The sequence below is a fragment of the Candoia aspera genome, chromosome 13, assembly GCF_035149785.1.
Source record: "Candoia aspera isolate rCanAsp1 chromosome 13, rCanAsp1.hap2, whole genome shotgun sequence".
In the NCBI taxonomy this organism is placed as follows: domain Eukaryota; kingdom Metazoa; phylum Chordata; class Lepidosauria; order Squamata; family Boidae; genus Candoia; species Candoia aspera.
Window position 1 is genome coordinate 15,723,521 of NC_086165.1, and position 26,260 is coordinate 15,749,780.

The window sequence follows — 26,260 nt, forward strand, 5'->3', positions numbered from 1 at the left end:
GTTTGTCATCGGTCTGTGTGATCTTCTTGCCATTATTATTATTACTATTACTATTATTATTTCTGTGTGTGCAGGTGAACATTCCTGGGAGCAGGAATCTGACCTGCTGATTAGATAAGGAGGTTTATAATTATAACAGAAAGTATATGTATTTAAAGGAACTGCATTATAGGGATAGGCAAAGTCCAGCATCTACTGTAACTTATTCCATCCTTCCGGAAGGAGTCCGAGAGGATGTGCTCTGTGCAAGTGTGCCTGGGAAGAAAGGCAGAAGGAACTGGCTTCAGATTAGGAATCTCTTAAAGAAAGAGAAGGCAGAGGGATGGAGAAAGCAAGGGCATAGAGCAAATCCACCTCTCTATCTACATCCTACTGCCCCCTTTTGATTGGTAGAGTTTGAAGCACTGAAGAATCAGTGCCATTGGATAGGGACTTCCAACAGTGTTATTATACTATCCAGTAATAGAAGTTTTTAGTCAGTTTGGTGTAGTGGTTAAGGCAGTGTTTCTCAACCTTGGCCGCTTGAAGATGTGTAGACTTCAACTTCCAGAATTCCCCAGCCAACCATGCTGGCTGGGGAATTCTGGGAGTTGAAGTCCACATGTCTTCAAGTTGTCAAGGTTGAGAAACACTGGGTTAAGGCATCAGGCTAGAAACTGGGAGACCATGAGTTATAGTCCCACCTTGGGCACAAAGCCAGCTGGGTGACTTGGGCCAGGCACTCTCTCTCAGCCCTAGCAAGGAGGCAAGGGCAAACTGCTTCTGAAAAACCTTGCCAAGAAAACTGCAGGGACTTGTCTAGGCAGTCTCTGAGAATCGGACATGACTGAGTAGATTTTTTTTAAAAATAGAAGTTTTGGCTAATCAGCCGCCAAACCCTAATAAAAGTAGAGATAACTATGCTAAGCAGACTGCATCTTAAGGTGTGTTTTTTTTCTACCCAGTGACACTTTTTGTCTGCTAAGACATTCATGTGCTCTTTGATCAGAAACTGTATGAAGGAGACAATCTCCTCTCTGATTGCTTCCCTTCATCCACAGGACACTGAAACTTTGCTAAATGTCTTTTACTTAATAGACTTGGAATATTGGAATGATGTTACTCATTCTACATGAAAATGGTTTTGTTTCCACTAATTGATTTTAATTACATCAGTTCCTTGGAGAAGTACACCTAGCCAGCCTTGGCTGATCTTGACAAGATAGACTTGGTTAATATTTGGACTTACCTAATCAGCCATCGTTGTCTGAAGAAAGTATCTGGGCTTTGAAGCTAAGCAGGGACAGCCTGATTGGAACTTGGATGAGACCTGACCAGGGAATACCAGGACTGTAGGAGAAGAAACTAGCATGTCACCTCCACGCTGCAGTCACCACAAGTTCAGGCTCAGCCCAAGGGAGCCTTTATCTACGTTTATGCCCACTGATGGCTGCAATCTGTATGTGTTTGGGAGAGGATATTTTCACCTACCTTATTTTTCCATTTTTCTGGCTCTACTGTAGCGGCATGCGTTTTCTAAGCAAATAAAAGAATAAAAGATCCAGAAAGATCTTTTGTAAGAGACATATATCAAATGAAAAAACATAATGTGGTCCTCTTAGAGAGTCAACAAAGGGGACATTTTATTAAAAAAGAACTTGTGGGGTTTGAAACACGTCAAGCCAGTTTGAAAAGACAAAGAGCCTTTGCAGCCTTTTTCTCATTACGTGGAGTCACACAGCTCCCTTGGTTTTGGTTTTGCATGGATTTCTAGCCCACCTGTAAACTACACATCAAAACTTTTGGGAACTACCAGTTTTTGACCCCCAGCAAACTTTGCCTTTAAATGTAGTGCAACCTCACTTCAGGGCTCTGCTAAACCCTCCCAAACTTCTACCACTGCCTTGCTTCCTGGATGTATTTAATGTTCCTGGATGTAGTTAATGTTGTTCTCAGAAATGTTGCTTTTGGTGTGGAGATTTTGAGCAAGCCTATGATCACCTTAAAGGGCCATTAGCCTTGGTCAGACAACTAAGAGTGGCACTCTCACTGGTTCATTTTGCAATTAGCACTATAGAAGCACATGGCCACACAATGCTTCAAACTGGACACACCCCGCTCAGCATTTTCTCATTCCTTCCAGGTTGACCATACATCCATACTTTCATACTTCAAGACTGCCAAATGGAAACATTTTCGGAAACACATTCCCTGCATCTCTAAATTTCCATTTGTGTTTGCCCACCTAGATATTAGAAATGCATGCTTGGCATATTCTTTGACCGAGAACGTCTTAAAGAGATCGTTCTCTTTCACCATGAGTAGAGGTTGTGTTTTTTTTAAAAATACATTTTCTTTTCAGAAGTTCTGAGTTTGCTTTCCAAGTTCAAGTGGAATTATTACAGGATCCTTAACAATAACCTCTTCTGTTTTCCACATCAGACTCTGCCTTCTTCTGCATGAGTTGTGGGAAAGGAGAACAAAGACTGTAATTTCTAGCCTGCTGTCTGATATTGTTATGGGAGTCGCACAGTAAATCTGGGTTGCTAAACATCGTAGTCATCAGAAAGTGAGATCAGTGAAAGTGTGTTTGATTCCCTGTTATTCACGTTCTTCAGAATTTGTTACACTTTCTTTGATTATCCATCTCCAAACTTGTAATACCGGGAGTCCTCGTTCAGCGACCACAATTGGGACTGGCCACTCAGTTGTTAAGTGAAGCAGTCATGAAGTGAAACCACAACTGTGCTTATGATCTGACTTCAGTTTTCCTTTGCTTTACAGGCCTGCAAAGGTCATAAATGCATGGATTGGTCACAAAGTTACTTTTTCATCACCGTTGTAACTGCGAACGGTCACTAAACAAGGAAGCCACTAAACAAGGACTACCTGTAGTTGTCCTATCCTGCAATATGAAAGTTTAAGTAGGATAAAAAATGCGTAACAGATAATGTGGAGTTAGATACTTCATGGAAGAAGTTTGACAGAAGTTTGCAATTGTTTTTCTGGGCAGAGAGTATATTTCATTCAATGTACTTAGTTTTTAAATTACTGTTGTTATTAAAAACATAGATTGTCTTTAAGGATGGCAGTCATTCCCAGATGGTGTACATATATGAGAGGATAAAACAATTTAAAATTAAAACTCCCCTCACAATGGAAGGCCCACTTGTCTTTAGAGGTACTTTGATTTTAAGGTTTTCAACATTAGGGTTGTTTTTCTTTGGAGAAGAGCTTTTTTGGGGGGGGGGTTGGTTTTGGTGGGTTTTTTTTTTCATGAATCAAAGATGTAAAGGTAACCCTTCAGTAGTTTTAGAGAATTTACGAAATAGGTCTGGTGACATATTTCTTGTAAAATTCACATTTGTTGTCTATGCCACTTCAGTTTCTTTTGAGTGTTGGGCCCGTTCATCCTTCTCTGGTGAATAGTTTATGGTTTCTTTATCCTAAATTTCACTAACGGAACTTCAGATAAGAGAATGATTGGGACTTCGTGGACATAAGAAAAATGATTTAGAGCCAGGCTAAATCGTTGGTAGCAGGTTCTATGAAGCAGAAGAGCATAGAGAATATAATCAACACGAACATCACATGATTCAACTACTTAGTTCACATATTCTACTAAGCCATGGTTTGTTTGTCAACTAAACCACAATTGGCTGACTCTACTGGACTAGCACCGATAGTTTACAAATCAATGGCTGGATTAGCACAACATGCTAAGAGCAAAGAATCCAGTGAGACAATATAATTCTTTTCTCCTGTGGAGCCTAATTTCTGTATGTCCTTTTACATTTTAGAATAGATTCATGCACCACTTGTTAAATAGTAGTCACAATTCCAGAACCCTCTGGAGATGTCTACCCTATAAATGGAGGATGGATGCTTATGACCTAGTAGAGAATACTACTAGGTTCAGGTTTTACCTTTTGCACATTCCTTTCCACTTTCTTTATCTTTGACCTATACTGTATTCACAGTCTTAAGAGAGACACAACCCAGGATTCCCTATGAACCTAGCTTTGCTGAAGAAACTTCACTCAGTGGCTGCAATTTCTTTGCCAAAATATGATTGCCATAAGCTATTGCATTCCAGCTGCTAAAGTGAGGGAGAATGGAGCTTGCATGAGTTTAAGGCAGGGTTTCTCAACCAGGGTTCCATGCAACTCTAGGGTTCCATGGAAGGTCACTAGGGGTTCCCTGGGAAATCACAATTTATTTCAGAAATGATTTCCAATTTGGGCAACTTCACATTAAAGAGGTATGTTTCATTCTTTATGTTTAGTTTAAGAACACTGTTAGTGCATATAAACAGGCCTACATGTGAAGTAAGCTTGTAACTTCTGGCCTATATTTGAGCCTGAATGTGCAGGGGTTCCCCGAGGCCTGAAAAATATTTGAAGGGTTCCTCCAGGATCGAAAGGTTGAGAAAGGCTCATTTAAGGTAACTGTGAGGAAGCCAATGGCTTATCATGGGATTCTCCCCACAGATGTCCTTCCTTTCTTTCCTCAAGCGGGAGAGCAGACAACAAAGTGGAGAACGTGACCCCACTGGCAAAGGTGTCTGCAGGGGCAGTGGGGTCAAGGTGGACCAGACAATGAAAGCAGCCTTGCGCTGTTGCAGTGGGAGCTCCAGCCTTTTTGCGTGTGTGTCACATGCCGCACACATGAACCAAAGAGATGGAGCTTATATACTGACAGCGATGCCTCCTTTGTCTGTTTGATGAAAGCACTGGATCTTATCTCTACCTATGAAACAAATTCCTAATCCTTAACCGCCATCTTTACTGGATTGTGAGAAAGTGTAGCAGGGAAGAACAGTAGGTTTGATTAAAGCCATCATTTGGTTTAATAAACCGATATGCATATGTCAATGGAAGGTATATGGAAAGATATGGCACTTACCATGTTGCGAGCTGAACAGTCAGAACAAACCACTGAGAACTGTATTTTGTACATTCATGAGCAATTCCAACAGCTGGCTCTTGTCAGCACTGTTTGCCCTCTTCTCTTTTCTCCCACCTTTTTAAAAATCAATTGTATTAAGCTAAAATTCCATTCTAAAAAGCAGTACTCCAAAAGATTGTCCAGTGTAAATTTGGCCTTAGGACCCTTATACTCCGAGGACAGTTCCACCCCACTTACTGCTCCTGTGGCAGCTTTGCAGCGAGTTCATTGCAGGAACCCAAGTTTTTCTTCGAACAGAATTCCTGGTACGTCTCCTGCCCATCTTCCTGTCTTTTCTTATACACCATTGAACTGGAAAAAAAATGTGGGAGTCTGCCTTTTTTCTGCAGCCTTTCTTTTCCCTTCCATCAAAGTCACAATCTATTTTTCCTCTCTGTTCTTTGCCTGCAGCTATAGATCACTTTCAACTACAATACCCCAGTCAGGCCAAGTCTGGACAGCAGCCCTCCTTGTTCCTGAGGCATGACAATAAATTAGCAATGCAGTTCTCCCCTCATCCCACCCATAGTGTTAAGCCACCACCCATCTGATTTGCATTTTCAGCCAATAATGATTAACCAAAGCCTTAATTTTGGCTTCTGTGTCTAATTTTCTCTTAATTAAGATGGCTGGCTTGCTGTGGTCTTTATCCATTCAAGCCATTCCTTGTATTTTAATTTCTACACTGCTTGGTGCTTTAGGATCAGGCCAAAGGCAGTTTGCTTTGCAATGGAGAAGGTGGTGGGATGGCTAATCAAGTTGACAGGCATAAAAGCCAGACTAGAATTCCAACTTCCTGAAAGGGTTGTGGCCTTCATGTTTATATCATGCTCCCGCAGATCTATTGTTCTAACCTCCTTCTTTTGACATGAAGCTTTTCTAATTAGAGAGGAAAGCTGCCTTCATAACAGATCATCCTAAGTACTTAGTGATGCCATAACAGCATTTATCAAACACATTCCTTTTTATCATACCCTCTAGCTAAGGTTAATGCTTTTGAGATGTTCCACCTTTATGGCTTAGGACTACCAAGAGAGTAATGAGTAGTATCTGAGATAACTGGAAGGGCAGATTGATGAAAAGTTGGAGAGAGTCTAGAACAGGGCCCCCCCAAACTCTTCAGCTCATCAACCCCTGCATAAAGTTTTAGATGGTTCATTGACCCCCCAAGCATTTATTATATGAAAATAATTTAATAAATGCTACTTTAACTAATAGTATTACAAACAACAGCAACAACAACAATAATAGAGACAACTCAAGGCCATTCTTGCTGGCAGTTGACCATCTAACTCTGCATAACACTGTCTCGCAGTTACTGCCCCCCAATCAGGACTAGGAACTGGTGTGGAGCTCTACAGAGACCCTGTCAGCAGGCCCGCAACTAGGGTCTCTGTCACCTGGGGCAAACATGGATTCCACGCCTATTTTGGCGCCCCCCAGCGCTAATTTTGGCACCTCCCTGGCGCAGCACCCGGGGCACTTGCCCTGCTTGCCCCCCCCCAGTTGCGGCCCTGCCTGTCAGGGGATTGAGCAAAGAACCACGCTGAGCCGATATTTCAACTCTAGTTCTTTATTGTTCTTACCGTAAAAGAGAATCTTGCCAGACTAAACCTATCCTAACTGTCATGAGTGAGGACACTAACTAACCTAAAGGTAAATACACCAGGAACTCTAAGGCAGGGCTACTCTAACTCTCTTTGTCTGCCGGTCAAGGCTCTCAAGGCCGTGAGAACGCTTATCTCCTGGAATGCACTCCCCACTTCCTCTGGCCCCAAATCCATCACAGACCCCAAAGATTAATTGGCCCCAATTGACCTTCCATCATTTATCAACCACCTATTGATCCCCAGACATCTACTGTCCCCTTTTTGACCCCAGCCACTTATTGACCCCTTGGATAGTCCCACTGACCCTTGGAGTCAATATTAACTACTTTGAGGAACCCTGGCCTAGAACCATAGGCTCCATCTAAATCATCCTAGGAACAACCAGGTGTTTTCAGTAGCACCTGAGAATTTAACTTAATTATTCCAGGATTAAATTTGGAAATTTTGGGATTAAATTTGCCTATGTTTATGATAGAGTTCTGCAGCACCTCAGATTCAGAGGGCACTTGTGGGGGGCAGGGGAGGGGCGCTAAGGTAGCACCCGCCCATAATCCAGCTGTATATTTTCCAGGATCACACAGCTGTCCTTAGCAGCTGCCACATAGTCCTGGGAAAAGATGTGTTTGGTGTAAGGAGTTGTCAACAGAAGCAACATGAGACCCATGCATTTCCTGAAGCTCTGCAGGATCCCAGCTGATGGTGCCTAATTCTGCTTCAAAAGCAGAGCTGTAAAAAAAAAGGATATACGCAGATTCTGACAGCGTGTAATTGCATACAGTTGAGTAGGACAGAACATCACACCTTCTACCCTATGATAAAGCCCAAAAGCCGGTGAACATTTTTTCTAATGTTCAAGGATTGTGACTATCCTGATTTTTTTTTTTGATTGTTTGTACAGGTGGGTTACAGGACAGTGGAGCCCCTGCTCTTCAACTTGTGCCAAAGGCCTCCAGCATCGGGAAGTGACATGTGTCTATCAGCTGCAGAATGGCACCTATGTCAACACCAGAGATCTATACTGCCTAGGTCCCAAGCCAGTCGCGATACAGAGCTGCGAAGGCCGAGACTGTCTTTCTGTCTGGGAAGCTTCCGAATGGTCTAAGGTATTGCCAGTTTGATGGAAGGAAGGACAGATAATTGGGATGTGTGGCTAAATATTGGCTAAAGTCAATGTGCTCAGATTAGAGAAGGGGCAGGAAAAGAGTAATAACAATAATGATAACGATGGCAAAATTTATATCTGTCAATTGCAATCCAATCATACTGCTTGGATCCGCACATATACTACACCGATATATTACGACATCCTAGGTTCTTGGGAAAAACTCGATGCGAATGAAGGCCAACACCAGTGAAAGAACTGGCAGCTATGATTTCACATTGTTCTGCATACAGTAGCAATATCAAAAAAATACAAATAAGGTTCAATGCGTCATTGAAAACACTGTGGCTTCTGACTGGGAGTTATGGGATTTGCATTCCCAACACATCTGGAGGAAACTAATTAAGACAATTAACCTAAAGAAATCTTCCCAGTAGCCAGAATTCCACTTTTGCTTCTGCGCTATAAAGATGTTACTTTTCAAAAGGAGCCATGGAATAAGCAGTAGTAAATTAGGTAGAAGGCTTTCCATGGATAGTTGGGTGCGAGGGAGGGAGATATATAATTTTCAAGCCACAGTGTTTTCAATGTTGCTCTAAAGTATTTCTGAGCATGTCTGCTTGCTAGCTAGCTCATAAACACTTGTCATTCATGTCCTTAACAGGGTCAGCTAGTCATGTCTGCCTGGATTATGGGTGTTTTTTTCGATTTTCTTTTCTAAGAAAGATGATTAGTTATACATGTTGAGATCTGTCCTTGTCATGAACATCAAGCTTAGACTTGCTTCTAACCTGGACCCCCCTAAATGCTTTTTGGAGCATATTCAAAAGGAACTTACAGAAATCTCCTGTCTTCATCTATTCATTTGGCGTCAAATCCACAGTCTGTTCTTCACTGACCCCTGGAAGGGTGGGAGTGAAACGTGATTTGTAAGAAAGAAGTTGTTGGGAGTTTTGTTAATGCTGTGAGCAAGTGAGCAGCAGGGATTTCTCTACCATTTTACCAAGCATCATCAGTTCTATGACCCCTTGACAATTCTTCAGGAATGGTTAAGAAAAGAGATGTTCCAGTTATTCAGAATAGGCACAATCACATTCCTGATGGCGATGGATCCCTATTTGTTTACTTCCTAGTCTGGTTTATACAACATGCAAAACCTCAAAGTAGCTTGCTTGCCTTTGGCTTAATATGATGTGTGAACAATGACTGGAAACCCCTTATGGGCTTTTTGTGTAAAAAAGAAAATGATTTTGTGATTTACGGTTATGATGATTAGAAAGAATAGGTTATAGAAAGAAAGGAATTATGGTATAATCTTAAAGAGAGAGGTTTGATTATAATGGTATGTATAACTGCCAGGAAGAAGATCGGAAGTCATTTCTTTATATTTCTTTTCATGTTTTCTGTTCTTTTATTTTCTCTTTCTTTTTTCTGTCTCCTTTTTTCCTTTCTTTTCATTTCTCTTTCACATTTACTATATCTTTTTCTTTGAATGTACTTCTTATATATGTAAAAAAAATTAATAAAAATTATTTTAATAAAAATCCCTCCCACCCTTATGGGTGGTGTGTGTCTTCCTCAACCTCGGGTCCTCCACCACAGGCCTGGGAGTTTAGGGATTCTGCACAGGATCTTAGCTGTTCCATGCTCTGCACTCTTCTGGACAGAGAGCTCTGATGTTGCTCCTGGGATCTGCTGGAGCCACTCTCCCAGCTTGGGAGTCACAGCCCCGAGTGCTCCCACCACCCCTGGGACCACTTTGGCCTTCACTTTCCACATCCTGTCTAGTTCCTCTTTCAGGCCCTGGTACAATATATATTGTGTGAACCACAGATATGCAGCTGTGTCTTTCAGGGGCTAGCATATCTAACCTGCCCAGCTACTGTGCAAACCCAGGAAAAGGCACATTTAATTTAAGATCTGACAGGTACACCATGTATGTACATGCTTGTTCCAGATCACATTTCTCCCTTCAAATGCAGAGCACTGCACAGGTCTAGCAATGGGAATCCAGCACATGGAAGACATCAGATTGGGGGAGGCTGAGAAATGCTGAGGTGTAACTATGAGGATCATTTCTATACCTATCATTATTATTATAAGTCAGCAGCTGCATCCATGCTCTGTGCTTAACATAGTTACTGAATTAGCCCATTTTCCAAGTTTGCACAATACACTGAACCACAAACTAACCAAAGTAACCAATAAGTAATAAATCTGTGAGTCACTAAACCACAAGAATCGAAAACCCAGGTTAAAGTTTACCAAATTGCCATTTGTTTAATTGGCCCTGTTAAATGTACTGTGTAAACACAACCAAAGTGTAGTCTATATGTGCAAAAGGGCCCTTTTGCTTTAGATAAATATTTTAATACATCAGTTTAATTGAATTTGGTTTATAATAAATTATGACATAACTAAAATTAACAATTTAAAGTTCTGTTTAACCTGAAAAGATACATAATCTCAGTTCTTTTTCCAACAACATACAGTAGATCTGTGCAACAAATTTAGGATCAGTCCTGATGTGTTAAGTAGATGCAACGTACAATTGCACTGGGGAAGGCTCACTTCCCTCCAGACACAATGCATTGACAATAATGTTTTTATGCTTCTCATCTGTTAGCTCTAATTTAAATATAGATCGTGCCCCTATAGACAAGGGGCTATTGAAACTACAGCTCATGTCCTGCTATACTGTACCTTCTGTAAGGACTCACGGACCCGTTTTATAACTCCCTATCTGATAAAATACCCAGGAAATTCTCATATTTTTTATGTACATTTGTTGCTATCTGATCAGTATGATTCAGTTTCTTTGAATGTAGCTAAATTTCATTATACTCTGCAAAATTAGGCAGACTTTGATTGCCCACTGATGATCCCACCATTAATATTATCATGTTTTGTGTTATTTTATGTTGATGCATTTTTATCCCTATTTGCATAAATGTTATTTTATTTGTAATTCTGGTCTGTGACCGTAACAAAATATTGATTGATTTAAATATAGTACAGTCTGAAAAAAAAAATGTCAAAGTATAATTTTACCTGTGAAAAATCTGTGAAGATTTTTGTAACAACCGTTTGGAAAAGTCGAATGCTTTAAAACTGAAACTGCTTCAAACATTTCAAAGTGCAACTCAATCAAGTTGCAGTGCTCTGTTTTGCAGTGTTCTTCTGACTGTGGAAGGGGGAAACAGAAGAGAAAAGTCATGTGTACCAACTCACAAGGAAAGTGTGATGCAGCTACAAGGCCAAGGGACGAGGAAGAGTGTGAAGATCACACAGGATGCTATGAGTGGAAGACCGGGGAATGGTCCAAGGTCAGGCTGTCTGCTATTAAAAAAAAAAATCTTTTGAACTTAGTAGTATGGATCATTATGTCTTTTGAATCTGATTTCATGCTAATTCTAGTGTCTAATGCCTGTATTGGCATGATAAGTAAGAAATAGTTTGGTTATATCTTGCCTTTCATACGAATAAAGGCCAATAAGTATTTGCACATACAAACCAAATTGAATAAAAGCCACAAGTTCTGGTAGTTTTACTTAGCCTAATAAGAATTAGAATTGATCATTGATGAGGGAAGGGAAGAGGAAGGGAAGGGGAAGGGGGGGAAAGGGAAGGAAGTCTAAAATAATTTCTAATGTTGATAAACGGATTGCAAAATAATTGTGCTCTCAAGCGTCCATCCTAAGTGGTGCTTGTGGTCTGTTATCTTTCTCTTGCTCCCTTCTAAGTCAATATTCTGGTCGTGCAAAAAATTTATATCACTAAATATTTGAAGTATTGGACATTATATTATTCATAAATTGGCACATGGAATTAGGAAGGCTAGCCAATATTTTTTTAAAAAATACCTTACATACTAACAGGTGAAATAACATTTGTTAAAACAAAACAGAACAAAAAAAACCCTGTATGAATTGAGCTAATTTTTGTGAATGGAGTGTATGAAATAATTGAAGTATTCTTCTCTTAATTAACTCAAATCAGCATAAACCAATACTCAGAGAGGAACTTGAGCAACAGCTACAGAACAGTGGCAACAAGTGCTAATGCAGCAGAGATTTTGAGCTTCTCCTGTAACCAGGGCTCCTAATAACTTGTCCAGTAACCATTGATTTCTCTCCTGGTGCTGCTGAAGCTTTGATGTTAAGGAAAGAAGCCAAAAGCATTTTAATGGAGTCTGAGATCATTTTACTTCATTCCATCTCAGAGGATGAAGCTGGAACTGAAGCCAAAGTAATCTATCTAGTTGAGATCTTCTCTCTCTCTCTCTCTCTCTCTCTCATTCTCCTAAGAAGTGGATATAGGTAGTCCTCATTTAGTGACCACAACTGGAACTGGCAACTTGGTCGTTAAGCAAAGTGGTCACTAAGTGAAACCACAACTGTGCTTATGATCTGACTTCAGCTTTCCTTTGCTTTACAGACCTGCAAAGGTTATAAATATGAGGTTTGGTCACAAAATTACTTTTTTATCACTGTCATACTTGTGAACAGTCGCTAAATGAAGCAGGCACTAAATAAGGACTACATGTGTAACATTCTAGAGCTATCGTCATAACTGATGGTTAGAAGAACAGAGATGGATCTAGGAATACTCCAAGGTTAAAGCATCAGGTTCCTTGAAGGGAATCCTAATCTTATATGTAAAATCAGACCAGAATGGTCCTTAACTCTTACTTTGGCAGAAGATAATTCCGAGAATTTACCAGGGCAGCAAGAATAACAGTCCAAAACAGTTTTATGTACAGTGTAGATTTGCCCTCTGTTAGTCCAGAGGTCAGTTTGGTGTAGTGGCGCAGCAGGCTAGAAACCAGGAGACTGTGAGTTCTAGATCCACCTTAGGCACAAAGCCAGCTGGTTCCTCGGGCCAGTCACTTTTTCACAGCTCGAGGAAGCAGGCAGTGATCAACCATTTCCAAAAAGCCTTGCCAAGAAAACTGCAGGGACTAGTCCAGGCAGTCGCCAGGAGTCAAAAGCTGACTTGAAGGCTCCAAAAAAAACGCCCAAAAATCCAGGAAAAAAACCTGGGCGACTCCAAATACTTTGCACCCTTGTTGCCATAACTCCTTGTCACTGGCCATGCTGGCTTGGTGCTGATGGGAGTGGAAGTCCGACACATCTGGGGGACGTCAGATTGCCTACTCCCTCCCTATCAGTGTTATATGCCCCCACCCCTTCTATTCCACCCAATACCAGACTGCTAGCAATTAAACTCAATAACAGTTCCCGAAAATGTGCGTAAGTCCATGTGCGTGCACGTATTAGTTATAGGAAAGGAGGCAGATGCAGTGGCAAAAAAAGGCCTCAGATAACATTTGTCTCCCCTATAGTGCAAATGCATCTTCCTGGGGTTGACTTCGGTGTATTCACCTAAGCTGGAGAACCCACACTGCAGGGCAAGAAAGAGGCACTGTATTTTTAAAAAGGCTATCATCCAAGGCCGCAACATAATTCCCATGCTGCACTAAGAATGAAAATATGTTCATATATATATATACACTCTATGTGTGTGTGTGTGTGTGTGGTATATATATAGCCACCTGGATTAAAATGAATAGTTTAGCATCTGGGCAGTCCTTTAGGAAGTATTTCACCTTTAACAGCCTCCTTTATGAAACAACCAGTTATCATTTCCATATAATTCCAAATTCAGCTAAAGTTGAAAGACCATTGTTTGTCTAGCCAGGTCAGGGGAAATAAGACCAAACCCAGGACTTACGAACTGATGGTTCAGTCTCTTAATAGTTCACCCTACCCCTGGAAAACTTTATTTTCTAGAAGACTTGCGGTGGGGGAGCAGAAACGGTCTGGTAACAGCATCAAGGTTTGAATGCCCAGAGTCCCTCTTTTGGGGGAGATGGGCAGTAATAAAATGTGAATAATAAATAAATAAATAAATAAATGCCTCAACTGATTGAAGCAGGAGATTAAATAACTACATTTCAAAGGCTAGCTTATGTAGGCAAGGAGCCTTTCTCTGACCCTCTTCCCCCACCATCCTGGGTGGCAGGCCTGGGAATCTGGCTGGATGCCCAGGTTCCATGCTTCCCGGCTGGGAAACGACTCCTCCTCCTCCTCCTTGCTTTCCATGTTGTGCACCTGATGGCAGAGTCTCTCCACTGAGCCCCTGGAGGACTCCACTCCAACTGGAATGCATTCGGAAGCATCAGCAAGGGCTTGGCAGGAAAGAGGACATCTTCAGAATGTGCGGCAGTTGCCAAGCCCTGTCATTGGTGATAAAGCGCCTTTGAAAAATTGCCTCCAGCCACCTGCCCTCCCCTGACAGGAGAAGCTGCCAGTTGCGTCTTGCGTTAGCCTCTGAAATCCTGGCAGCAGATATTCCTCCCAGCAGGACCTGTGAAACCCAGGAAAATTCTCATTTCCTTTTAGAATAAACCTGCTTTTGTGCTCTCCCTTGAGAAGGGATCAGCAAGTCATTCATCACTGCTGGGAGTAACGAATGCCTCCTAATTGTAGCTGAGCTATTTGGCAACAGCATCCAGTTTTCTATGCAATAGAGAGGAGGTGAAGCTAAATCTTCCAGGGCAAAAGCATAAGAAGCCACGGTTTTCTTGATTTGCAGTCCGCAGCTCAGTTGATCTGTATGCAAGGGAAACTATAAGCCACAAACGAGAACTTTGCAGGGGGAGAATCCAATTCAGCAGCTGTGGATTCTTTATCATTTGAACCAAGCCACTTTCTATTTATTCTGAGCTTGCCCCATCTCCGCAGCAGGATGGGTATACTAGTGTTTAATCAATGGAGGGGAAGAAAAATTGTGAACATTAATCAAAAAGGAAGAGGCTCCCTGGCCAGAAATGACAGGGATGGTTGACTGTATATGATTTGTGAGATTTATTATTTATTTGAGTTTTATAGGCTGGGTGTCTTACAGTGTTAAAAATAATAAACAATAAACAATAGAACAGTAAAAACAAAGCCAGGTGCATCTGGAAAACAAAAACAGATGCTTAATCAGTTGAGATTGATTTAGCGGCTCAGTACCCAATTTAACCCAAAGCCTAGAGGAATAGCTGGTGTCCTGACTTAGAGCAAAGTACCACGCTGAGACAGTGAGTTGGTCTCTAATGTTTATTGAAGGCTCTAGTAGTAAGGAAGTCCTGCCAAACTGAAAGAGCATGGGAAACCCACACAGATAAACCCAAAACTCAAGGCGGGTCTGCTCTGAGTTTCTTTGAAGGACAGTTCAAAGCCTCTAAACTACGCATGCATTTTCCCCCCTGGATAGGGGCCCCCTCCTGCTCACCATCCGTACTCATGACAGCTGGGTTTCCAAAGACATCTTGGACATCTTCAAGGTGGGTGGCTGAGTGTCATCCCACTCTCTACTATCAGCAGCTTGTAAGCTTCATGTATGAGTAGATGTCAAGGGGAGTCACTTGAGCTCTGCTCTGGACCAGATTGTGATGTTTTTCTACCCAATATTTATTTTACCTCCCTTGTCAACAAAATGCAGGCAATTCCACAGGTTCACAATTCTGAATCTTTCCCATCCCTCTTTTTATATATATATTGGCTCTTTTTACAAAACTAAAGCACTTGGAGAGGTTTTCAGTACGAATGGCAATCAGTCGAAAGTTAGAATGTTCAATTGCCCAGCCTTCTGGAGAAAGAGCTTCTCTTAATATTACTCCATGCAGAGACGTTGCACATACAGATGCACATCTGGGGTTGTATTCTTTCCTGAAGCTCTTTTCAAGATTTATGTTTGCCCCAAAGAAAGAAGGAAGGGAGTAAGTTTGCCAGAGCACCTTAAGGGAGTGGTGAGAAACAGCCCTTCTTTTTCTAAGGCCTAATTTCTGCAATAATTTCATTCATCATTACTTAGTTCAAATTGGCTTTGAGTAGAATAGCTCTGAGTATGCATGGCATCAGTCGAGATCACCGGCCTCTTAATCATGATAATTGTGCATTTCTTGTTCTGTACCAGGAAAGATGCTCCCTGGTATTTCAGCTGCACATTTCCTGGAATATTTGGAGGGTCTGCCAGCAGTGCTTTAGCATGACTTTTTCTTCTAAGTGCCATTCATTTCAACAAGGAAATAAGCTATGATTTCTTCGGCTGAAATGTCCTTAAGCATTTCTAACTTCAGCTGGAAAGCATCCAAGAGATCTACTGATTACTCTTCCATTCTTGCAGGGAAGACCCATTCAGTCTGAATGATCTTTCCTAAAAAACCCAAGTTTTCAACCTTTGTCATTGAAGATTCCAAAACATGCATTCTTAGCATTCTTTCATATCATGTCAAATGGGATGTTATTGCCATTATTAATTTTTATTCTTAACAGCGTTAGGGCAAATATAAAGTACAGTAAGGCTATATAAATGTGATGAATAAATGAATAAAAGCCTGGCTATAAATAAAGGAAGCATTTTGTGCCATCCGTCTACAGGTTTCTAAACCCTCTTCCTCTTCTTATTTTGGAATGCCCATATTTCCAAGCAAAAAAAATGTAAACTAGATGTTACTGTTGTTGTTTATTCGTTCAGTCGCTTCTGACTCTTCGTGACTTCATGGATCAGCCCACGCCAGAGCTTCCTGTCGGTCGTCAACACCCCCAGCTCCCCCAGGGACAAATCCATCACCTCTAGAATATCATCCATCCATCTTGCCCTTGGTCGGCCCCTCTTCCTTTTGCCCTCCACTCTCCCTACCACCAGCATCTTCTCCAGGGTGTCCTGTCTTCTCATTATGTAGCCAAAGTATTTCAGTTTTGCCTTTAATATCATTCCCTCAAGTGAGCAGTCTGGCTTTATTTCTTGGAGTATGGACTGGTTTGATCTTCTTGCAGTCCAAGGCACTCTCAGAATTTTCCTCCAACACCACAGTTCAAAAGCATTGATCTTCCTTCTCTCAGCCTTCCTTATGGTCCAGCTCTCGCAGCCATATGTTACTACGGGGGACACCATTGCTTTAACTATGCGGACCTTTGTTGTCAGTGTGATCTCTCTGCTCTTAACTATTTTATCGAGATTTGTCATTGCTCTTCTCCCAAGGATTAAGCGTCTTCTCATTTCTTGACTGCAGTCAGCATCTGCAGTAATCTTCGCACCTAGAAATACAAAGTCTTTCACTGCTTCTACATTTTTTCCCTCTATTTGCCAGTTATCAATCAAGCTGGTTGCCATAATCTTGGTTTTTTTGAGGTTTAGCTGCAAGCCAGCTTTTGCACTTTCTTCTTCCACCTTCATCATAAGGCTCCTCAGTTCCTCTTCGCTTTCAGCCATCAAAGTGGTATCATCTGCATATCTGAGATGGTAAATGCTTCTTCCAGCAATTTTAACTCCAGCCTTGGATTCCTCAAGCCCAGCTTGTCACATGATGTGTTCTGCATACAAGTTGAATAGGTAGGGTGAGAATATACAGCCCTGCCGTACTCCTTTCCCAATCTTAAACCAGTCCGTTGTTCCGTGGTCCGTTCTTACTGTTGCTACTTGGTCATTATACAGAATCTTCAGGAGGCAGACAAGATGACTCGGTATCCCCATACCACTAAGAACTTGCCACAATTTGTTATGGTCCACACAGTCAAAGGCTTTAGAATAGTCAATAAAACAGAAATAGATGTTTTTCTGAAACTCCCTGGCTTTTTCCATTATCCAGCGGATATTGGCAATTTGGTCCCTAGTTCCTCTGCCTTTCTAAACCCAGCTTGTACATCTGGCAATTCTCGCTCCATGAATTGCTGAAGTCTACCTTGCAGGATCTTGAGCATTACCTTACTGGCATGTGAAATGAGTGCCACTGTTTGATAGTTTGAACATTCTTTAGAGTTTCCCTTTTCTGGTATGGGGATATAAGTTGATTTTTTCCAATCTGATGGCCATTCTTGTGTTTTCCAAATTTGCTGGCATATAGCATGCATTACCTTGACCACATCATCTTGCAAGATTTTGAACAGTTCAGCTGGGATGCCATCGTCTCCTGCTGCCTTGTTATTAGCAATGCTTCTTAAGGCCCATTCAACCTCACTCTTCAGGATGTCTGGCTCTAGCTCACTGACCACACCATCAAAGCTATCCCAATATTGTTATCCTTCCTATACAAGTCTTCCGTATATTCTTGCCACCTTTTCCTGATCTCTTCTTCTTCTGTGAGGTCCTTGCCATCTTTGTTTTTGATCATACCCATTTTTGACTGGAATTTACCTCCGATGGTTCTAATTTTCTGGAAGAGGTCTCTTGTCCTTCCTATTCTATTGTCTTCTTCCACTTCCGTGCATTGCTTGTTTAAAAATAATTCCTTATCTCTTCTGGCTAACCTCTGGAATTTTGCATTTAATTGAGCATATCTCCCCCTATCACTGTTGTCTTTTGTTTTCCTTCTGTCTCAGCAGACAGCCATTTTGCCTTCTTGGTTTTCTCTTTCTTTGGGATGTATTTTGTTGCCACCTCCTGAACAATGTTGCGAACTTCTGTCCAGAGTTCTTCCAGGACCCTATCTACTAAGTCCAGTCCCTTAAATCGATTCTTCACCTCCACTGCATATTCCTTAGGAATATTAGTGAGCTCATATCTAGCTGATCTGTGGGTCTTCCCTAATCTCTTGAGTCTGATCCTAAATTGTGCAAGAAGAAGTTCGTGATCTGAACTACAGTCAGCTCCAGGTCTTGTTTTTACCGACTGTATAGATGTCCGCCACCTTTGGCTGCAAAGGATGTAATCCATCTGATTTCGGTGTTGTCCATCTGGGGAAGTCCATGTATAAAGCCGTCTCTTAGGTTGTTGGAAGAGAGTGTTTGTTATGCAGAGTGAGTTGTCTTGGCAAAATTCTATCAGCCTACGTCCTGCTTCGTTTTGTTCTCCCAGGCCATGCTTACCTGTAATTCCAGGTGTCATTTGACTGCCCACCTTAGCATTCCAGTCTCCCGTGATGAAAATAACATCTCTTTTAGGCGTGTTGTCCAGTAGGTGCTGCAGATCCTCATAGAACTGCTCTACTTCAGCTTCTTCAGCATCTGTGGTTGGGGTGCATATTTGGATCACTGTGATGTTAGATGGCTTGCCCTGAATTTGAATTGAGATCATCCTATCGTTTTTTGGATTGTATCCAAGCACTGCTTTAGCCACTTTACTATTAATTATGAAGGCTACTCCATTTCTTCTGTGGTCCTCTTGTCCACAGTAGTAGATCTGGTGGTCATTTGATGTGAAGTGGCCCATTCCAGTCCATTTCAGTTCACTGATGCCCAAAATGTCTATCTTTAATCTTGACATCTCACCAATAACCACATCCAATTTGCCCTGGCTCATAGATCTTACATTCCAGGTTCCAATGGTGTGTTGATCCTTAGAACATCGGATTCGCCGTTCACCACCAGCACCGTCAGCCGCTAGCTGTCCTTTCGGCTTTGAGCTAGCTGCGTCATCACGTCTGGGTCAGTTGAACTCATCCTCTGTTCCTCCCCAGTAGCATTTTGACCATTTTCCAACCTGGGGGTCTCATCTTCCAATGGTACACCGACATATCTCTGGTTGTACTGATCCATTTAGTTTTCACAGCAAGAATACTGGGGTGGGTTGCCATTACCTTCCCCAGGGATCGCATTTAGTCTGACCTCTCTGTCATGACCTTCCCGTCTTGGGTGGCCCTTCACGGTTTAGCTCATGGCATCATTGAGGTGCTCAAGCTCCAGCACCACGACAAGGTAACGATCCTTTGCTGAAGAGATGTTACTGTACTATTTTACTATTGAATGGGGTTCATTTGTTTATTTGGAAATTTTACTGCTGTACCTCTATTTTTCATTCTGTAAGGTGCAAAACAGAATTAAAATTCGATTGTCTTCCTTTTCTAATTAGAGAAATAATTGGGCTAATACTTTATCACTTGATAGTACCTTTAAGCAGTAGAAATAAAAGGATGTCCCAGAGGTTGCTATATATGAATGAAGAGCCAGATAAGTTATATGTACATGGAGCTTTGAGCAAGGAGGACACTCTACAAGCTTTTATTTGGCTAGAATAAGTCTTTAAAACTACTTTCTATTGAAATAATCAAGATTTGCTTCCCAGTTAATTAAAAGCAGAGTATTCTTATGGCAAATGCAGCATTGTCCACATTTCCCCCAAGTTCTCAAGATGCAATATGAACAAAAATACACCATTTTCAGTACACTTTTTTTGTTTCTGTTCCTAGAGATCTGATTTTTTCTTTTTCCTTGCTAAAATAAGCCAGATGTCCCTTCAGCTGCCAAACCTAGGCAGCTCAGGAAAAAAAAAAGTTAAAATCTGTCTTCCTGGCATTGAAAAGACTAATTGCATGGCCTAGGTGATGATCTTGGTTTCCCAGGAGAAGCAATCAACTCAAGCTCAAGGCAAGGAAAGAAGGAAGGGGGGAAAGCCCGCTTGGTGATTCTTGGTATGCTAAGAAGCTGAAGCTGAATGGAAAGGGAACCATTCTTTGGGTTAACAAATGCAGAGACACCCATGTCCAGGTCCATACAAAGGCAGAGAAACATCCACAGTTCAGCAGTCCAACATGCAGCTATGTAGTTATCCAAGCAGATTTAACTTACAATTAAGAAAATATGTATACATGTGGCAAAGTTTGGCAAGTAGAGGAAGAGAGAAGGGTGACTCTATAAACGAGAACATTTGTATTTCACATCTGATGCAGTTTTTTTGGCATTCTGATGTACAGTATACTGCTTAGACTTGTTCAGACAGAAGCAGTATATAAATCTAATAAATAGGATGTCCTCATCCAAGGGGCCTCTGCTTCTGTCATATCTCCACTTTACATGAATCGTGATGGTTCCATTTCTCTCGTCTAGTGTTCCTCAACGTGTGGCAAAGGTCTTCAGTCCCGTGTGGTCCAGTGCATGCATAAAGTCACAGGTCGCCATGGCAACGAGTGTCCGATCCTCTCCAAGCCTGCAGCCTACCGACAGTGTCACCAAGAGGCCTGCAATGAGAAAATTAATGTCAACACAATTACCTCTCCGAGACTTGGTCAGTATGGTTTTCCTGGGTATTGAAATCGGAGGTATTATTTATCATCCCCTTCTCTCAAACTAGACTGAGAAGCCGGTGTCTATTTCAGTAAAGACGCAGCATCCCCCCACTGAGTGTCACATTTGTTGTGGCTTGGTAAATGAGCTTTTTCCTTCTTTCTTTTCTCACCAAGGAAAGTCTTCCATCAGAAAAATTGCATGGGAAAAGAAAGAAAAACACCTTCCCCAATCAAAATCAGGATATTGACCCCAATTAATGCCAATAAAGAGCAAATCTAATCCAGAGATAACCCTTTCATCTCACTGCAGTCCCAGTAAAAACCATTACAATACCTATAAATCTGCTAGTAGCTCCAGAAGATAAGCTTCCATTCTGTTCAGGTGTCTCTCCAGTAGCTAATGACTCACTTCTCTGTGGAAGGAAACGTGTGTCCCTAAACCCATAGTGGAAAATGACCGGCTAGAGCTTGAATATTTGAAAAAAGAAATAGGAGAAATTCTTAGGAATATGAGGTTTGGGGGCATTTAAAGAGCATTTTCTCTGACACAGTTCTTATCAACATGAGTTCTTTGGTGGCACAATTCCTTCTTGAAGCGGGAAGTCATGGTTCTAATTTCATTGTTGCCATGAACTAAAGAATTGCTGCCCTTCTATACTAGACCCTGAGCATAGATTCTCTAAAATATATACAGTAACCATTCTGACCCACTTTACAAATTTAAGGTAAGGAAGAGAATTACATACATCAAATACTTTTGAAGTTGATAGTTGTTGAGAATCCAATTTCCAGAATTCCAAACTAGAACGCATTCTGTGAGGTGTGGAAATCCTGATTCAGAGCAGATCTGGAATTGGCCAGGTCAAGGAACAGATCATTCCAGACTAGATAGAGATGGGATGGAGGGATGGACAGATAGACAATAGAGGAAGGAAGGAAGGAAGGAAGGAAGGAAGGACGGACAGATTGGCAGGCAGGCAGGCAGACAGCAGATGAAAGCTGGATGGATAGACAGTCAAAAAAATACTATGCAGTTTCCCTGGAATTATGGTGATCCCAGCTCTACCTAAAAGAAAACAATGGCATAATTTCTTGTTCCTATATTCTCTCTTCCTTTTTTAAAAGCTGCTCTGACATACAAGTGCACAGGAGACCAGTGGGCAGTTTATTGTCGAGTGATTCGGGAGAAAAACCTTTGTCAGGACATGAGATGGTACCAGCGCTGTTGTCAAACCTGCAGAGACTTCTATGCAAGCAAGATGCAACAGAGGAGTTAATGAAACCTGCCTATGCTCCTTAGGGAATTATAGCTCATATGTACTTCTTCATACAATATATCATTAACTTATGGAACTTGCTGCCACAAGATGTGGCAATAGCTATTTCATCTTAGATTAGATAAATTTATAGGGGAATAGGGTCTATTGATGGCTAATAGCCATGACAGCTAATTATAGAGCCTCTATGGACAGAGGTCATATACTTCTGAAATGCAAGTGCTAATGATATCACATTGGAAAGCCATTACCACCTTGCACCTGGTTGGACACTATTAAAAAGAGAATGCTTGATTAGATGGACCTTGATCTGATTCAGCAAGGTCAACTGTATCTGAAAGTTGCAAACGCAAGTTACTCGAACCCAATGAATTCCAGTGCTTACCTAGTAAGACTTGAAGCTCCTTTTGCAGACTGGATGAATCAAAGCAAAATCACCACAAAATGAAAAAGAATTCATCTCAAAGCGAATCATGTAGAATGTTAGCATACTTTGACATGGCTGCATTTTTTTTCATTAATATATAGATTATTGCAAGCCACTGGATGGCTTGTTACCATTTTTATTTTTATTTTTTAAGGAAAAGATTTGGAAAGCAAATAAATTGACTGACGTTATATGTACCTCTGCAGATAAGCCTACGGCAAATAATATCTCTGTCTACATCTCTGGATAGGCAGAGATACTACTTAATGCTTCAGCCTTGGCTTCTAGGCTACTTTTAAATATGGATGTATGGATGGAGGATGTATGGTTTGAAAGGCAAGAGCCATTATGAAATCCTTAATTTTATATAAAGAACCTTTAATAGAAAAATTCTGATAGCCAACCAGCAGCAGACCAACAGTTCTGAAACTTCTGAAAAAAGTCTACTGTAGCCCTGCCAACCCTCCACTGAGTATAATTTCAGAGAAATAAAAAAGAAAAACCTAATTAATAACCATCCTTCTTCTCCCACCTGAAATATATATATATTTATATTCATTTTCTCCAGACTGGTGTTCTGTCCAATGTATTAGACTACAACTCCAGTCTTTAGTATGATGGGAATTCTGACAGTGGTAGCCCAATGCGTCTGAAATATTTAATACAGCAATAAATAGAAGATAAATTAATAATTCTGTAAGCCCATATTGAAATATTTTTACATTTTTTTGCAGTAACTTGAATTTAATTTTGCAGTAACTTGAATCCAGACCATGTTCATAGGTTTTGCTGTCTGTCAGTCCAGACTCAGAAATTGCAGAGAAAATGCTTCTGTTCCAATCTGTACATATGCAACAGTGTAGTCATGTAAACCTCCTATACATGTGGCATGATAAATTTCAACAAGATGGCAGCTCTGGCCATGGAAAGCTTTCTTTACTTGATAGCACGCATTACTTTAAGATAAGGAGACATGAGAATGACACATGGTTGTTCCCAACCATAGTAGAAGCAGCTAAGATTGTAGGGTGAAAAGTCTAGAGTCTCAACCCTCTCCCAGAGGCCCTCTGAATCTTCCCATCCTGTATCACCTCCTGCTTTGGGGTAGTGACTTGGTAGTTCCTGCTACCACCACTTAGTTCCAGGAGACATCTCCCCTCTGATCTTCTCTCTAACTCCAGTGTATGTGAGAGTTAGGGGCCTCACAACTGTATGCTGCCTTTCTGGCAATTAAAAGGTCAAAAAGTAAAAAAAAATAGAATTAATTTCAATAATGCTGCCTCCTGGCCATGTTGACACATGCAACCAGATGTTTCAGCTGTTCTTCCCATCCATGGGAAATAGACCAGCCCCACTAGAGATAAATAAAATCAACCTTCATTTAAAAAGAGGAGAATACATAAAAGCCCTGAAATTTTCAAACAAAAAATGCAGTCTTCCAGGCAGAGGATGATGCTGATCTGGTACAAATAAGTACTTTTTCCCTGTGAGACAGAAGATGTAGTTGAAGGCTGTGGACCACCAGAAGATTATAAATAAAATTAATATGTTCCTGTCCAGCCTGAAGGAACAGAATGCAAGGCTAGGGCTACACACTCAATTTCTTAGTTTATATAGAGAAATGAAAACATTACAGAGCATAAAAAATTAATTCCAGTGTAAATTCCTGGATAGAATTCTTAGCTATCACTTTGAAACTAGAATTCCCTTGAAAAAAGATGTTCACTCTCTCTGTTTCTTGGACATCTCTCAGATTTCTGGCAAGCCCAGTTGTTTTGAATAGTCGGCGGTTCGAATCCGCACGGCGGGGTGAGCTCCCGTTGCTAGTCCCAGCTCCTGCACACCAAGCAGTTCGAAAACATGCCAATGTGAGTAGATTAATTGGTACCGCTTTGGCGGGAAGGTAACGGCGTTCCGTGCAGTCATGCCGGCCACATGACCACGGACGGGTCCTTAGGGACAACGCCGGCTCCAAGGCTTAGAAACGGAGATGAGCACCGCCCCCTAGAGTCGGACTCGACTGGACTTTACGTCAAGGGAAACCTTTACCTTTACTTACCATTACAATAAAAACTAATACAAACAAAAGAAAAGAAGAGAATAAAAAGAAAAATAGAAGGTGCAGAAAATAAAAAATTGAAACGAAAAAATAAGAATATAGTAAAGAAAAAGAAATATATAAAGAAATGACTTCCCCCTTCATCACAACAAGTATAAACAGTTTTAGTAACTTACCATCTTCTCTAAAAATACAACAAATGACCTCTTCTTCCCATATCTCATCTCTTATCTATAAACAAATCATTAAAGCCTGGTCATTTCAGTCCTGATGTCAGCAAAAGTTACCAGAGATAACAACATATCTATTTATGTTATAATGTTTATGTTTATATCTTTTAAACACAGTCTATATATTTTGATAATAATACCTACTAGGTAACAAGTCTATCCAGGAATTTACACTAGGATTCATTTCTTTTTCTATGCTGTGTAATGTTTTCATTTCTCTATATAAACTAAGAAATTGAGTGTGTAGCCCTAGCCTTGCATTCTGTTCCTTCAGGCTGGACAGGACAGGATTAAAAAACAGGCAGACACTCTTAAAATTAACTTCTGTGTCCATTGTTCAAAAATATCCTTCAATATGTCCAAAGTTAAAATATTTTGCTTCATTCTGTATTTGTAAGTCAGGTTTAAGTGTTCTTCTCCTTTAACTGTAATCTTTAGTTCCTTCTAGTTCCCTCTAGTGTCCAATTTCAAAAGTCTTATGTTTTTTTTAAAGTATTCAAAACAAAAGCATTTTCCCATGGGAAGGATTCTTTATAATTAATTCCAAAATCTTACTTCAAATTTATCTGGGCCCTTAGTCCATTTGTAACTTTCTAAAATCAAAGTTTTAATCACTCTTTTTCTGTTTATCAAAACATTTTTTTTAAGTTCTGAAACTTGTATTTAAAACATTTTTCACTAAGGATTGAAGGAAACTCACCGGTGCTGTAAAACTTGTCAACCCAAAGGTTCCTAATCACTGAAAGGCAGTTAACAAGCGATTTCCAAAAGTGATTAGAAAAGGAAGTCTGCAAACTTAGTGTCCTTTCAAAGGCACTGACTGCAGTTTGAGCAAGATGGCTGTTCCTGTCCTGACTTAAGCAAAAGACCACGCTGAGACGAGGAGATTGTCTCTAGTGTTTATTAACTGCTATAGTAGACAGAAGTCCTACCAAACTGAAGGAGCATGGGAAACTCAGACATATAAACCCCAACACTCAAGGTGGGTCTGCTCTGAGTTTCTTTGAAGGACAGTTCAAAGCCTCTAAACTACACATGCATTTCCCCCCTGGGTAGGGGCCCCCTCCTGCTCACCATTTGTACTCATGACAATTCCCTTGTCTCCCAGAGCTCTAAACCCACCAGAGACCACTATCTTGTCTGGAGAGGAATTATCAAAGAGCCGGCCTACTTGCTGGCTCTTCATTCCACCACAGTCATCAGCTCCACTTTTCACAGAGCCATCTGCAGTCCACCATTTCTTCCCCAGAAGCCCCCATTTCATCCCTGGAAGTAAGTCGAAATTTTAATCAGAGGTTGTATGGAACCATCTTAGTCTCATGGTTTACCCAACCTTGGTTCACATCTTCCTCAGTTTTCTCTTCCAGTCCTGCCTTTGCCTTTTTAAAAGGCTCAACTTTCTATTCCCAGAATAGAGGGAGGGGCTGAGGAATCTCTCTTGTACATGATAGACAACCATCTCTTGCGAAATGTGTATTCTATGTCTGGGAAGCAACCTGAGGATATCTGACATGAGGTGCTAGATTCACACCAACATACATCACAAGACTGAAATTGGTAGTGTTGAATTATTTGGGTGATGACAGAAGCTGAGTTTTCAGCAGTTTTTGAACAGAAGCAGAACTGTGTTGAAGAGTG

The 26,260-nt window shown here is 41.0% G+C and overlaps 1 protein-coding gene across 1 annotated transcript in view; it reads left to right on the forward strand.

The window, feature by feature from the left end:
- ADAMTS17 (ADAM metallopeptidase with thrombospondin type 1 motif 17) overlaps window positions 1–22,263 on the forward strand; it is a 153,033-nt gene extending 130,770 nt beyond the window's left edge. The window contains exons 19-22 of the mRNA XM_063314162.1: window positions 7,435–7,639; window positions 10,812–10,964; window positions 20,451–20,628; window positions 21,755–22,263. Of these exons, the coding sequence (XP_063170232.1) occupies window positions 7,435–7,639; window positions 10,812–10,964; window positions 20,451–20,628; window positions 21,755–21,906 (688 nt within the window). The 3' untranslated portion in view covers window positions 21,907–22,263. The remainder of the gene's footprint in view (window positions 1–7,434; window positions 7,640–10,811; window positions 10,965–20,450; window positions 20,629–21,754) is intronic.
- The last annotated feature ends 3,997 nt before the right edge of the window (window positions 22,264–26,260 follow it).